The sequence below is a fragment of the Pongo pygmaeus genome, chromosome 14, assembly GCF_028885625.2.
Source record: "Pongo pygmaeus isolate AG05252 chromosome 14, NHGRI_mPonPyg2-v2.0_pri, whole genome shotgun sequence".
NCBI lineage: Eukaryota > Metazoa > Chordata > Mammalia > Primates > Hominidae > Pongo > Pongo pygmaeus.
In genome coordinates this window covers 60533124-60548911 of record NC_072387.2, presented here as the reverse complement: position 1 = coordinate 60548911, position 15788 = coordinate 60533124, and the positions used below count along the sequence as shown (strand labels likewise).

General features: G+C 42.9%; 1 protein-coding gene and 1 pseudogene across 5 annotated transcripts in view; one reads left to right on the top strand and one right to left on the bottom strand.

Moving 5' to 3' along the window:
- The window catches only part of ATP7B (ATPase copper transporting beta), a 217646-nt gene that overhangs the window by 32383 nt on the left and 169475 nt on the right, over nucleotides 1-15788 (top strand). For 4 of the 5 annotated variants that reach the window (XM_054446318.2, XM_054446316.2, XM_054446320.2 and 1 more), the window contains exons 3-6: nucleotides 5261-6494; nucleotides 9686-9943; nucleotides 11786-11949; nucleotides 15394-15555. In XM_054446318.2, coding sequence (XP_054302293.2) covers nucleotides 5261-6494; nucleotides 9686-9943; nucleotides 11786-11949; nucleotides 15394-15555 — 1818 coding nt within the window. Of the gene's footprint in view, nucleotides 1-1456; nucleotides 1563-5260; nucleotides 6495-9685; nucleotides 9944-11785; nucleotides 11950-15393; nucleotides 15556-15788 lie in introns of those variants that run through there. The other variant, XM_063650891.1, reaches the window with a different exon arrangement.
- Nucleotides 13233-13682, bottom strand: LOC129011420 (fatty acid-binding protein 5-like; annotated as a pseudogene).

The following is a 15788-nucleotide window of genomic DNA, read 5'->3' as shown; positions in this document are numbered from 1 at the left end:
CTGTGCTTCCAGTCCTTTCTCATCCTGATGTCTACCATCGTTTATCAAAAATTCAAAAGCTAGAAAAAGTCATTCCAAAGCCTGGTGTTGGGTCTGCAGAAAATGTCCCAAATGTCTGTCCGCAAAGAGTGCAGAATCTAGTGGGAATTAAATAAACCAGTGCTTTCACAAGGCTTTCTGGGATACCCATGTGGAACCCTGGCCTGCTCTCCATTTCTGTGACTCTTTGATGAGCCCTTAAATCTAAACCTGTGCTTATTTTTTAAAACTCATCAGGAGAGTTTTTTCCCCCAAAGATCATCTTAACTGAAGAACTGAATTAAAAGCGTACGTATGCCCTTTGTCTACACTTGAAACTATCCCAACACTACCAGTCGTTGAATGAGGTTGTTCCTAGACCAACAGATACTCTAGTGTTTTGTAGAGATATGTTATTTGCAAGGCTTTGTCTTCTGTAACTGCTTGGCCTTAAAAACTTGCCTGTCTAGAAATGGGGGCCTCTGAGTAGTGTTTGATAATAGGAAATTGCTTTCAGTACTTCTGCAGACCCTTTTGGCAGAAACATAGAATCAACAGTCTAGAAATTAAGAGCCACTGTTGTGGTTTGGGGTTTGTTAAGTTGTAGTTGGAGCGAGTAAATTGGGTTATCATGAGGGATTTGTTTTTCCAACAAACTAGATGGTTGAGGGTTATGTCTTTGTTATTATGAGGAAGAGGTTTTTGCCTGATAAGGTACTATATGAAAATGAATGTCTTTGAATATCTTCTTAGTTTTTCTTTTATCCTTGGTTCTTTTTTAATTAAACGTATTTAATTAACACCAACTACAATCAAGTCACTGTTCTGAGTCTTCTTTGTGCTCATGTTATTTTAATTTTAAATTAATTTTTAGATTTTGGTAATGTGTGTATTGTACAGTAGGTTATACAGTGAAAGTAATTCTTCTCTGTATCCCAGCCACCTGGTCCCCTTCAGCTCCCTAATCTTCCTCAAATTCTGTGCTAGCTTTTGCATTATCCCAGAGATAATCCATGCCTATACAAGCATCCATTTGTATGATATTCTCTTGTTTCACACAGGTAGTGCTAGCACCGTGATAGAATTGTAGCCCTCTCAGTGAACTACACACCCTTGTATTCAAGCTCGGTGTAATTCCTGCCCATATTGACTGTGCTTGACCGTGTGACTGGTTTTGGCCAATGGGAGTTAGCAAGTGTGATGCAAGCAGAGGCTTGATAAGAGCTTGCACTTTGAAATGTGTTCTAGAGGAGTGCTTGCTATTGTGACACTCCCTCTCAGTACCCAGAAGCCCCCAGCTGTGAGGGCCCCACCTAGTCATAAAGAGAAGCCACATGGAAGAGAACTGGGTCCCTGCCAACAGCCTCAGCTGAGCCCCTAGCCAGCAGCAAGCATCCACGTGGCAGCCATGTGATGAATGAACCATCTTCTTGGAACTGGAACTGCCAGCCCCATTCAGGCCACCGCCAGTGGTGCTATGTGGAGAAGAGACAAGCTTTCCCTGCCAAGCCCTGTCCGAATTGAAAAATTGTGAGCTGTTCCTAGTAAGCTACTAAATTTGGTTTGTCATGTAGCAACAGATAACAAACACATACTATATATATGATATTTTCTGTGCCTTGCTTTTGTTGCTGCGCAGTATATTAGTTGCTGCGCAGTATATTAGATATCAGCTTATTTCAGTACATACAGAGCCACATCATTCATTTTAAGAGCTGAATAATATTCCATTTATGGCTGTACAATAATTAACTAGCCTCTTATTGATGGACATTGGTGTTTCTAATCTTTGGCAGCATTTAATATCTCCATGGCATGCTTCCTTTTGCACATGAACAAATATATTTATTGGGTAAATTCTTAGAAGTAGAGTTGCTGGGTAAAAGAGTATGTAAATTTGTAATTTTAATAGGTATTGCAAATTGCCCTCCAGAGAGATTACACTCCCACTAGCAATGTAGGAGGACTGTGCGCTGGAGCAAATGGTGAGCACTGTGCCAGTGTGGTTGGAATGTTACATTTCTTTTTAATATTTTCTCATATATTTTAAAAACCACATGCATTTCTTTTTTGATGAACTGTCTTCTTTTGTGTTTGGATTGTTGGCCTTTTGCTTTTTTGGAGGAACTCTCTGTATATTAAAGAAATTAGCTCTTAATGTATGCTATGTGAAGCAAATCTTTTTTCCCCCAGTTTTTTATCTTTCGACTTCGTTTTAGTAATTTTTGTCCTCATTGTATTTAGTTATGTCAAACTAACTATAGCTTTTATAGCTTTTATAGCTTTTGGATTTTCTTGGTTTTGTTCTGGTTTGTTTGTCATATTTAGGCTTTTCTCACTTTGAGATTATTGTAGATATTCTCCTGTGTTTTCTTCTAGTGTTTTTGTTATTTCTTTTTTACATCTTAATCTTTGATCTGCCTGAAATGTCTTTTGACATATAGGTTTCCAGATAGGTGTCCGAGGTGGCTAGTCAGTTGTCTGTTAATATTGTTAAACTGTGTCATCCTTATTATACAGTCATGTGCCTCATAATGATGTTTTAGTCAATGATGGACTGCACATATGACACTGGTCCTGTGATATTACAATGAAACTGAAAAATTCCTATTGCCTAGTGATCTCGCAGCTGTTGTAATGTCATAGTAATGCATTATTCATGTATTTTTGGTGAGCTGGTGTAAACCAACCTACTGTACTGCCAGTCATATAAAAATAGAGCACATACAATTCTGTACAGTACATAATACTTGATAATGATAATAAATGACTATGTTACTGGTTTATGTATTTACTATACTCTTTATTGTTATTTTAGAGTGTACTCCTACTTAGAAAAAGTTAACTGTAAAGTAGCCTCAGGTAGGTCCTAGGAGGTATCCAGAAGAAGGCATTGTTATTATAGGAGATGACAGCTCCATGCCTGTTATCGCCCCTGAAGACCTTCCAGTGGGAGAAGATGCAGAGATGGAAGACAGTTACATTGATGATCCTGACCATGTGTAGGCCGAGGCTAATGTATGTGTTTGTGTCTTAGTTTTTAACAAAAATGCTTAAACAGTTTAAAAATAAAAAATTTTTAAAAGCTTATAGGATAAGTATATAAAGAAGATATTTGATGCAGCTGTCCAGTGTGTTTGTGCTTTAAACTAAGTGTTATTACAAAAGAGTCGAAAGTAAAAAAAAAAAAAAAATTAAACGTTTATGAAATAAAAAAGTTACAGCAAGCCGAGGTTAATTAATAAATTATTATTATTTTTTCAGAGACAGGGTCTTGTTTTGTCTCCCAGGCTAGAGTACAGTGGTCCAATCATAGCTCACTGTAACCTTGAACTCCTGGGCTCAAGCAGTCCTCCTGCCTCGGCCTCCCAAACCATTGAGATTACAATGAGCCACTGTCTGGCTATGTTAATTTATTGTTGAAGAAATAAAACTATTTTTTATAAATTTAGTGTAGCCTAAGTTTACAGTATTTATAAAATCGACAGTAGTGCAGCGTCCTAAGTCTTCACATCTACTCACCACTCATTCACTGACTCACCCAGAACAACTTCCAGTCCTGCAAGCTCCATTCATAACTGCCCCATTTTTTAATCTTTTATATTATGTTTTTACTGTACCTTTTCTACATTCAGATATGTTTAGATATGCAAGTACTTACCATTGTGTTACAATTGCCTACAGTATTCAGTACAGTAACATGCTGTACAGGTGTGTGGCCTAGGAGCAACAGGCTATCCCGTACTATTCAGGTGTGTAGTGGGCTACATCATCTAGGTGTGTGTAAGTGACTCTATGATGGTCACACAATGATGAAGTCACAATGATGACTCATTTCTCAGAATGTATCACCATCCTTAAACAACATCGTTAAACATTCATGTATTTACTGGATTCAGCAATATCTTTTGAACTGCTGTCCCCCAAATTGCTTAATTATTCCTTTTTTTCTCTTAGGAAATGCTACAGTGAATATTTAAAATTCTATGTAATTATTAATCCCAAACCTTTGTGGATATAGAAATCAACATTCATATAGTCTGCACTTTAGAAGTTATTTAAACATTTGTGTTGTTAAGCTGCTGAAAAGCCAGTTGGCAAGGTCTGCATTTTATGCACAGAAAAAAGGAGATCATTCCATGTAAAGGAGATTCATCTGAAGACAAGCAGGATTGTGTACAAGTAGAGAGAAATGTGCTTTTTTATGATGTATTATGTATAAAGGCCTGTTCCCAAATTTCTGAAGCACGTAGAAGTTCTGGTGTAAAAAGTACATCTAGTTAAGACAGCTGTAGGCTGGGAGCCTGTGAAAGGAAGATTTTGCTTGTTAACAGAATGACTGAGACTACATCATCCTGTGTAGAAACCAGGGAATAACACTTTGACTGTGTTGTGTTAAGAAAACAGGTTCTTTAATTAAGTGATGTACCTGAAATTTCAGGTAATGACTACAGCTCTCCTGAACACCCAGGAGGGTGGTGACACTGAATCACAGGCAGAACTATGAAGTTCCTTGTGAAACTCAACTTCCTGTTCTTCCAGCCTTTCCCTTCCTGCCCCTCGGCTCAGCCACAGGTGCTCATTAAACCTCGCCCAGGGATTATACCTCCAAAACTTTTTCACAGGCATGTGGCGTACCTTTGGATTCCAACCCTACGGGCCTAGGAAGTCTGCATTTGGAGCGTGTACCTGAAGGGTGTTAAGCACATTTAACCTCTGCTAAGATAATCAGACAGACACCCCTAGAAAGAGATATAGAAGTAAGGTGTTGCCTATTCTGGGGTTTGTATTTCAGCAGGACCCCCAAAGTTTGAGCTGAAAGGACTAAGTTTTGTGGGAAGGTATCAGCCGGAGGTGGGGACCTCTTTTGGGATACCTGTGCCTTCCCACTGTGAGCCGCTGTGCCCTCTGCCTCTGCTGCAGGCCGGCCGTGCTGCATTCCGTATGTAAAGCCGTGTCGTGCTTTCCGTCTTTCCCTCAGAATCCTCCACGTCTGTTGTGTGAAAATGACATTTCACTAAGGAGGACAGACAGTTAGCTTCTGTCAGAGAAGAATGTCAGAGCTCTTTCATTTTGTAGATGCTGCCTTTAGCTTGCTTTCTGTGTATTTTATGTTCTTCTACCCTTGGGATGTTTTGACACCAGTGGCATTGTTTTCCATTTTCTCAGTGCCAGAGAAGCTGGGATGTTGTAGAAAATATTTGGTTTTAAGGATAAAAAATGTTATTTCTTTTCTTTTTAGATCTTATCTAAGCTTTCTTTGCCTACCCGTGCCTGGGAACCAGCAATGAAGAAGAGTTTTGCTTTTGACAATGTTGGCTACGAAGGTGGTCTGGATGGCCTGGGCCCTTCTTCTCAGGTGGCCACCAGCACAGTCAGGATCTTGGGCATGGCTTGCCAGTCATGTGTGAAGTCCATTGAGGACAGGATTTCCAATTTGAAAGGCATCGTCAGCATGAAGGTTTCCTTGGAACAAGGCAGTGCCACTGTGAAATATGTGCCATCGGTTGTGAGCCTGCAACAGGTTTGCCATCAAATTGGGGACATGGGCTTCGAGGCCAGTATTGCAGAAGGAAAGGCAGCCTCCTGGCCCTCAAGGTCCTTGCCTGCCCAGGAGGCTGTGGTCAAGCTCCGGGTGGAGGGCATGACCTGCCAGTCCTGTGTCAGCTCCATTGAAGGCAAGGTCCGGAAACTGCAAGGAGTAGTGAGAGTCAAAGTCTCACTCAGCAACCAAGAGGCTGTCATCACTTATCAGCCTTATCTCATTCAGCCGGAAGACCTCAGGGACCATGTAAATGACATGGGATTTGAAGCTGCCATCAAGAACAAAGTGGCTCCCTTAAGCCTGGGACCAATTGATATTGAGCGGTTACAAAGCACTAACCCAAAGAGACCTTTATCTTCTGCTAACCAGAATTTTAATAATTCTGAGACCTTGGGGCACCAAGGAAGCCATGTGGTCACCCTCCAACTGAGAATAGACGGAATGCATTGTAAATCTTGCGTCTTGAATATTGAAGAAAATATTGGCCAGCTCCTAGGGGTTCAAAGTATTCAAGTGTCCTTGGAGAACAAAACTGCCCAAGTACAGTATGACCCTTCTTGTACCAGCCCAGTGGCTCTGCAGAGGGCTATCGAGGCACTTCCACCTGGGAACTTTAAAGTTTCTCTTCCTGATGGAGCCGAAGGGAGTGGGACAGATCACAGGTCTTCCAGTTCTCATTCCCCTGGCTCCTACCCGAGAAACCAGGTCCAGGGCACATGCAGTACCACTCTGATTGCCATTGCCGGCATGACCTGTGCATCCTGTGTCCATTCCATTGAAGGCGTGATCTCCCAACTGGAAGGGGTGCAGCAAATATCGGTGTCTTTGGCCAAAGGGACTGCAACAGTTCTTTATAATCCCTCTGTAATTAGCCCAGAAGAACTCAGAGCTGCTATAGAAGACATGGGATTTGAGGCTTCAGTCGTTTCTGGTACGTAGTGTGTTTGAGGCATGTCCTGAGCTTGTCTCTTTTTCTCTTTGTGTCTTATAGCTCCTGGATGGTGGTATACGTGAGCTCTGCTCCCTGCCTCCCGTGTCAACAGTGGAACAAAACCCTGCAAACTTTCCTTGCATGTTAAATTTGTTAAGATAGAGGAAATATAATCTCCAAGTGTCTAGATTTTGCTTTTCATATAGTTAGGATTTTGTATTAGTCTGTTTTGTGTTGCTCGTAACAGAATGGCTGAATTTGGGTAATTTATAAAGATACGGAATTTATTTTTTATAGTTACTGAGAAGTCTAAGGTTGAGGGCCATATCTGGTGAGAGCCTTCTGCCAGTGGGGACTCGGGTGCCACAGGGCATCACATGGCAGGGGTGCTGAGCATGCTCACGTGGTTGCTCAGGTGGCTCTTCTTCTTTTTAGAAAGCCTCGATGCCACGCCTGTGATAACCCGTTAATCCATGAGTGGATTAGTCCATTCATGAGGGTAGAACCCTCATGATCCAGTCACCTCTTAAAGCCCTCACCTTTTAACACTGCCACATCGGGGATTATGTTTCCAACACATGAAATTTGGGGGATACATTCAAACCATGGCTGACTTGAATGCTAAACTCCTTAGATTTGGGCTTCTTTTCTGGAGAGAATTCTGATTCTGTATCCTGAAATAGAGCACTGTGGGACCATCCAGGCCCTTTTCTTACCAAGAGAACTATTATCACCTTCTCAAAAGATTTTATTGCTAAACAACAGAGCCTTAGTCTCATCACCTAGAGACCATGCTGGTAAAAATTAGTTAAGGAAAGGATTTATCAATGATTTTTCTCTCCCTTTTTGATGAATATAAGAGAAGAGGTAAAGGTGAGGGAGCCACCAGGCTTTTATATTTTTTAATTTAAAAAATTTTTAAAATTTTTTTAGAGAGATGGTCTTGCCCTGTTGTCCAGGATGGAGGATAGTGACATGATCATAGGTCACTGCAGCCTTGAACTGTTGGGCTCAGGCAATCCTCGCACCTCAGCCTTCTGAGTAGCTGGGACTACAGGTGTGCACCACCACACCTGGCTCATTTTTTTATTTTTATTTTTTTGTAGAGATGGGGTGTTGCTGTGTTCCCCAGGCTGGTCTTGAACTCCTGGCCTCTAGCAATCCTCCCGCCTCAGCCTCCCAAAGTGCTGGGATTGCAGGTGTGAGCCACTATGCTCAGCCACCATCATGGGTTTTAATCAGAGGAAGCACGAAGTCAGATGATATTTTAGAAGACCGGAGTGGTATCACAGTACAGTGTCCATGGAGGCAATGAGACCATGTAGGAGGCCGGGCGAGGATGAGGTGGGTTTGAAAGACATTCAGGAGGGCAGCTCCACCAAGCTTGGGGTCACCAAGAGGGGTGTGTGATGGGGAGAGCTATGGAGGAAAGGGGTAACTGGGGTGAGCCCCTAGCTGAGATGCTGGAGGACAGTGGGATAGAAGGGCCTTGAATTTTGAGGGAGAGTGTGGGGCCGGAAATGCAGAATTGAGTGTGGGAAGATGACAGAGACCTAGAAAGAGTGATTGTGAGATGGGAAAGAAGTAGAGGGAGGAGGAGGGGTCTCCTAGTCACCCTGGACATAATGCGAGCTGCAGAGGCCAAGGTCTGAATCATATCTTTCCGGGTTAACTAGGGGAGGCCATTGGAAGCCTCGGCAGCTGCTTCAGGACCCTGGGAAGGTGGGAGCCCAGCCTGGCTGGTGGTAAGGGTGGAGACCACTAGTAGCTTAGATTAGGGATAAAGGGGGTGATAGGTGAGTGGAGATGGTTGAGAGAAATGCTGAAGATAAGGAGGGAAGGGGCACATATTGTGAGGGGCAGCTGTGTGGGTGGTGTGTTGTAACCGATTAGGTCCCAAACATGGGCCCTGCACGTGCGTGTCTCTGTGGACTGGACCAGGACATGGCTGGCTTCCTCAGCCTTTTGGCTGGAGCTCAGTACTGTAGGGAGCAGTGGGCCCAACACTAGGAAGAGCTGCTTTTGGTGGCATGGGCAAGCCCACCAGCAGCTCAGTGCTCAGGGATGGCTGGACTTTGGTTTCCCACATCATTTCCTGTGGTCACTGAGATAAAGTTTGTGTCCTTGAAAAGTTCACTCAGCTGTGAGTCTTTCCTGCCTCCCCTCTGTGCCCACAGCACACACACCTACTGCTGAAGGGAGTGGGCATTCGTGTGGAGTGGCCTGGCCCCATTTTGTGCTTTGTCTTTTGTATCAAGTTTCAGGAAGGAGTTTATTTAAAACAAAAATCAATAAGGAAAACACAATAGAACAGTAAATCCTGTACGCAAAAGGTAAGAAATATAGTATAGGGTAAACATCTGCCTGTTTTTGTGTGATGCCTAAAGTCTTTCAACCGTGCAATCAGGTGATTAGTGGTAAAAGGAAATTAGCATTGAACTTACATATTACAGAATAATTGGATTTGATTAAATAAACCTAGAAAGAATAGTGATTTTTTTAATTGGGCAGGATTATGAGAATTATATTTATCCCAAGAGGTATTTAGGGTATCAGACTTAGCAAATAAAAATATAGGACATCTACTTAAATTTTAATTTTTCATAAACAATGAATGGTTCTTTAGTATAAACATGTCCAGCTCAATATTCATGACATATGTATAGTAAAAATTATTTGTTGTTTGTCTAAGAATCAAATTTAACTGGATGTCCTGTATTTTACCTGGCAACTTTAATTTAGAATAAACCATTAATGTACCAGTTTGTATTTGAAGAGCCCTTCTTGATTGATTAGGAGCTCCTTGAGGACAGCCTTGCGGCCAGCGTGATTTGTTTCTCCTTGGACTCAATAGCACCCCGTATGCAGTAGGTATTCCTGAAGGAAATGAAAGATAAGGTGAAGTTACGGGATAGCTCAGTGGAGGGGTTTAATATAGAGAACTATTTACAAAGGTATTAGAGAGCTGGAAATCCAAATAGGCAATGGGAAGAACCCCAGAGATTAACAACAGCAGGGAGCTCCCTCCTGCAGGATGGCTGAGGGACAAGGTAGTTACTGGAGCCCAGGGGCTGAGGCTGTTTGGTGGGAGCTGGGACCATGAACCCTCACCAAGAGCCCTGAAACCTCTTGTTCTGAAAAACATATTATTTGTTCTTCTAATTTGAATATTTTCTGACATTTTATCCTAGAAAGCTGTTCTACTAACCCTCTTGGAAACCACAATGCTGGGAATTCCGTGGTGCAAACTACAGGTGGTACACCTACATCTGTGCAGGAAGTGGCTCCTCACGCTGGGAGGCTCCCTACAAACCATGCCCCGGACATCTTGGCAAATTCCCCACAATCAACCAGAGCAGTGGCACCGCAGAAGTGTTTCTTACAGATCAAAGGCATGACCTGTGCGTCCTGTGTGTCTAACATAGAAAGGAATCTGCAGAAAGAAGCTGGTAAGAGATGAACACCCATGTTGAACTTAGGAATGCTGCATATAGACCTCGTATTCTCCCTTCAGAACACCCTGCAACTGTGTTTATCAGTAGCCCTGATAACCAGGTAGCAAGTTCATTATATAGCATAAATGTTTGTCTAATGTCCTTGTATAACTGGCATTCTGTTCTTTAAGAAGTATTTAGTTTGAGATAAAATATATCTCTGAGTAAGTTAGCCATTGAAAATCCAGTTTAAAGGTCATAGTACCTTCTGTGGATAGACTTCTCGATTAGGTTGTGCTGGTATTATTCCGTATTTTGTTCCCTCCCATCCCATCAACCCCTTACTATAAAATAAATAAATAACCTGCATTTTGTATAGAAGTTCCAATTTCAAATATTCTTTCTTGTTGTTCCTGTAAACCAGAGAGTGTTTGCAGGAACAACAGGACAGAAATGTGTGGAAATGTCAAAGTTTTGTCCTCCAGAATGCATTTCCAATACTTTTAAACCTGAAAGTACAACAAAATTCTGTCCCATTTATTTGTTTGGAAAATCTCTTAACCGTGACTCTACCTTGCCACCAGAATCACTTTCTCTTTTCTTACCCCAGTGACGTGTCTTTTTACTTGAACTTCCTGGCCCTTAGAATCAGCTCTGAATTCAGATGACATGTTTTTCCAGCCTCTTGTTCACTTTGCATTATAGCTTCCTGCAGCTCTAGAGTGACTGTTAGCAGATGGAGGTGTTAATAGGAGATCCTTTGTTATCCATGGTCTGACTGCTCATAAAATTAGCCTATAGTCTCCTATAGCCATTGTTTCTGCTCCTGACTTGAATCCTCATTTTTATCCCATGTGGCATCCTTTCTGAAGCACTTCATTCCTTTCATTTATTTGAATGAGGCTTTTTTCCCATGTTAAACTAACACAATAGTGTTAGCAAGATTGTGGGATTTCTTTTTCATACCTGAAAGTCATTAGAAACTATAAAAAAGAGTAAGGAAAACCACTTTTGAAAATTCTTTATTTTTTCCTTGTATGAAAGTGTCCAGAGAAAAAAAAAAAAAGGATATCCTTTCTGTAACAGCAGTCAATAACTGCAGACCACATTCCTTACTTCATTGGTGTCTTCTAAAGCCTGAGTGAGAATGTGTCCATGGGCTGGCAGCATGAGCATCACCTGGGAGCTGGATGGACCTGCAGATTCTCAAACCGCATCCTAGACCGACTAGTCAGAAGCTCTATTTTAACAAGGTCCTTGGGTAATTCATATGTCCATTAAAGTTTGAGAAGCATTGTTCTTCTAGAATAGTGGTTGTCAAACTTCCCTGTACATTAGGATCACCTGGGGAGCTTTTTTTTAAAAAAAAAAAAAGATGCCTTAGGAGGCTGAGGCGGGTGGATCACAAGGTCAGGAGTTCGAGACCAGCCTGACCAACATGGTGAAACCCCATCTCTACTAAAAATACAAAAATTAGCTGGGCATGGTGGCACGCGCCTGTAATCCCAGCTACTCAGGAGACTGAGGCAGGAGAATTGCTTGAACCCTGGAGGCGGAGGTTGCAGTGAGCCGAGATCGTGCTACTGCACTCCAGCCTGGGCGACAGAGTGAAAAAAAAAAGAAAGAAAAAAAGATGCTTGCCACCTACCCTGAGAGACTTTGATTTGGGTGGTCTGGGTTAGAGACCAGACATCGTGATTGTCGAAGGCTCTCCCAGGAAGCCTCATGTGCAGCTGTGTTTGAAAACCGCTGTTCTAGAGGATTCTGGAAAGATGTGTTTCTTTGTTCGGTTATGTTGACCGTGTCACCCTAGAGGCCCTGCCCACCCAGTGTTAAGCCATGACCTGATGGTTCCAGGTGTTCTCTCCGTGTTGGTTGCCTTGATGGCAGGAAAGGCAGAAGTCAAGTATGACCCAGAAGTCATCCAGCCGCTCGAGATAGCTCAGTTCATCCAGGACCTGGGCTTTGAGGCAGCAGTCATGGAGGACTACGCAGGCTCCGATGGCAACATTGAGCTGACAGTAAGTACGGTGGGTGCGTTACGGGGTTACAGGCTTCTGACAGTTTGCATTTTGGACAGCATCCATCTTTGTGATTAGTAAATTTCCCCATCTTGGACGTGTCTGGTTTGTTGTTGTTAGGTATTTTGTTTGTTTCACTTTCCTTTGAAGCCGACAACAATGACTTGTTCATTTTAAGAAAGGTCAGTTACGTTAAACAGTCATAGGGGAGGATCCCACTGAGAGTATTCAGGATGTTAGGAGGAAGAGATGGTGAGCTGCAGGAGTATAGAAGAAAGAGGAATTAAAGACGGTGGACTGCCCTGAGCTGGGTGGTTAGGGGGAGTTGAACATGAACACAGTCCTTCAAGGCTAAAAAGAAGCTAGCATGAGTGCAACTGTCTCAAGGCAGAAGAGGGAAGTCCGTGTGGTAGCAAGTGCCATTCTGAGAGAAAAGGACTTGTGATAGGTGCATGGGTGTCTAGAGGGCCAAAGTGCTCCACAACACTCAGTCTGAGGGGAATGCTCCAGGTGGTGATTGTTGCCAGTGTTTTGGGTGGGGAGGTATTGTTTCCCATCTGTCTACATGCCAACACATTATTGAAAACAATGGATGTGTCTGATGCCTAGAACATGCTATGTTTGAAAGCACTTCTGTACTTTTTGTACAGCTCTTTTTGTGTAAGCAAAGGGAGACTTAGAAGAACTCACAGAGAATTGAACGATGCTACTTTACCCAGGTCAGAGGGTTTCTAATTCCTTTGTATGTTTTGTCAGTGCCATTAGTGGTAACTGGATGTTTGAGGGGAAAGCATTGAGGACACAGAGGCCCGTGAGCTCCTGATAAGCCGTGTTCTTTGTGGAGCAAACCCTTTGCTCTGGTAGGGCCTCCCTGTGTCTGGAGGGCATAGCTAATACTTGCTGGGTCATAGCTTCGGTCAGCCCCACAAGAGGTGCCCAACAAGAGGGGCAGGGTCTCTGCTGCAAACCTCTGGATCTACATGTGGACATCTCTGCCTGCTCAGACTTCTATGGAAAATCTAAAGCAAGAGGATTATTGGAAAAGATGTACATTTCTTTCAAACAATATTTTTTTATCGTAGTGTTCTTTTTTTATATTTTTATTTTTTATTTTTTTTTCTTTTAGCACAAACACATTTATTTATTAACCAAAGGGATGATCCTAATTAATCCAACACGCTTTGAAATAGCTGCATGTAAAATGTTTATGATAAAGATAATTGAACACAGTAATGAAAAAAAAAAAAGAAACTGTGGAGATTTGCTCATTGAACTGAGCTTGGTCATTCTCTTAGTTAACTCCTGTCCAAAGTGATGATGGAATTTTTATTCTACTTTTTCATAGATCCAAGTACAGGTGACATTGTTCATGACACACTCCACCACTAATTTCCCATCTTTCAATTTTCTTGTTATGTGCTTTCCTTCCCATCCCACTTCTGATGCTGAACCAATGCACCATCTGTAAAGTTGCAGACAGTCTGAGTTTTTCTGCCATCAGCTGTGGTTTCTTCAAACTTCTCTCCCAGGGTACAAGAAAACTGTGTTGTTTTCAAAGTGCTCTTGGTTTTAATGGTGAGGTTTTTGCCATCACAAGTGATGATACAATCTGGCTTGGCCATTGCGCCCATTTTTCGCAAAGCTATTCCCACTCCTATCTCCTTCATGTATTCATCAAAGCCTTTGCTGTCCACCAGGCACCGTCTTCCTTCCAGGTGCTGAACTGTGGCCATGGTGGGTGCGGGCGGGCTGGCATGCAGAGCGGGGTCTATGTCAGCGTGGCAGCATGCTGTGTCTGTAGTGTTCTTTTTTAAAAAAACCATGCTGTATCAATAGTTACATTGTCATCACATATTCAGATTTTATGTGAATTTCTGTATTTAACTAGTCTTCTAGGAAATACTGACCACTGATACTCAGAAGAGTGAATTGTCTGTTTGTTTCATATTTGCCTAATACATATCCCAGGAATAGCGCGTCACACTTAAGACTTCCCTTTCCCATGTCAGGACGGCACAGCATGCATGGTACGGCACAAGCGGTGTAGGCTTTAAAAACCAGGTTTGAGTTTTGGCCCTGTCACTGCAGGGATACTTCTGAACCTGGTCTGAGAAGACTCGCCTCATGCTGCAGATGGCAGTGGCTCGAAGCAGATTCTGGAGCCAGCCCACCTGGGGACGTGCTTCAGCTCTACCCGTCACTAGTTGCGCGACTTTGGACAAGTTCCTAAACCTCTCAGTACTGCGGTTTTGAGACTTACCTCTTAGGTTTGGTGTGAGCAGCGCAGTGTCTAGGACAGCACCAGCCATGTTGCAAGTGCACAATAAATGCTACCTATTATTGTTGTTGTTATAAAAACAAAAGGAGAGCAGAGAGGTACCATTGACATATTTGGAGACTTGATTTTTAAAATTCTGTTGGCAGTCACCTGCCAACAGATAAGCTCCTAAATTTGCCTGGTGGTCCTTGCATTCCCATTTTTTCCTTGGGTCTTGGGCCAAGTTGAATGCATTCTGATTACAGATGAGCTCCCCTCTTCTTCCTCCCTAATTCCAGATGGGACCCTTGGCTCTTTTTGTATTTATTCTGGGATCACTGATGCGAATTTCAGCATGCAGCTCCAGTCACGTCATTCCACTGCTCATTACCCCTCAGTGACTTTGCATCAGTTGCTAGCTTAGCAACACTTTAGCTGGCTGCTTGAGAGCCTTCAGGCTGTGGACCCACCTAACCCTGCAGCCTTCCCTCCTTTCCCTCGGGCATCCTGTGTCCAGAGAAGCCTGGCTTTTGATGTTTGCCTGAATACCTCATGCTATCCTGCCTTTCGTCTTTTTCGAGCTTCTCCTTCTGGTAGTGTCCTTCCCTTCACTTGTGAACACACTATTTGTACCTTAGGACCACCTTTGATTACATCTACTGCATCAGCCACTTTTCTCCTGTTAATAGAGGTATTAACATCATCACGCTTGGAGCCAGCAGAGCACTAAAATAGGGAGGATGCTAGCAGCAGCTGCAGACCGCATGCCAGCAACAGTCAGGATTACGGAGAGTATTTCAGGAGTGCAGCGAGTTTCACAGAGGTGCACATCCCCATACAGGTATTAGTATCCCGGCTTTGCCAGAGAGGTAACAGACAGTGGAGAGGGGCTTATAAAAGCCCATCCGTATCAGAGCCAGAAGTCAAGCCTTGGTCTGTTGCCATCTGCTTCATGGTTGGCTGTCTCTTGTACCTGTTTTGGGGAAGAGCCACTGTTTAGTCCCTGAAGCCGCTGGAGGAACGTTGAGAATCTCACATGCGGGGTTTGGAGGTGGAGTCCAGGGTCTTGAGAGTAGTGCTAAGGAGGGAAAGGCTCGTGGCTGCCTGTTACCCAGACTCCCCGGACTGGCTTTCACAGGCTCCCCTTGATCCTGGGTCTGTGGGATTCTTGCCATCCTGTGTTGCAGATCACAGGGATGACCTGCGCGTCCTGTGTCCACAACATAGAGTCCAAACTCACGAGGACAAATGGCATCACTTATGCCTCCGTTGCCCTTGCCACCAGCAAAGCCCTTGTTAAGTTTGACCCGGAAATTATCGGTCCACGGGATATTATCAAAATTATTGAGGTAAGTCATTCATTAAAAAATTGTACTCACCTTTTTAAAAACAGTAATATATAATCAGTGAAGAAAAACGAGAAAATATAGCTAAGAAAAAATGAAAATAACCAAAATTCTTCAACTTTTCCCATGGAAATAAGCTCAGTCATTTTAAAATAAACTGAAGGTAAGTAAATAGTAAATAATCTGAGGGAGGATATCAGTGAATGGGTAAGAGAAAGATGAGGAAAACACATTAT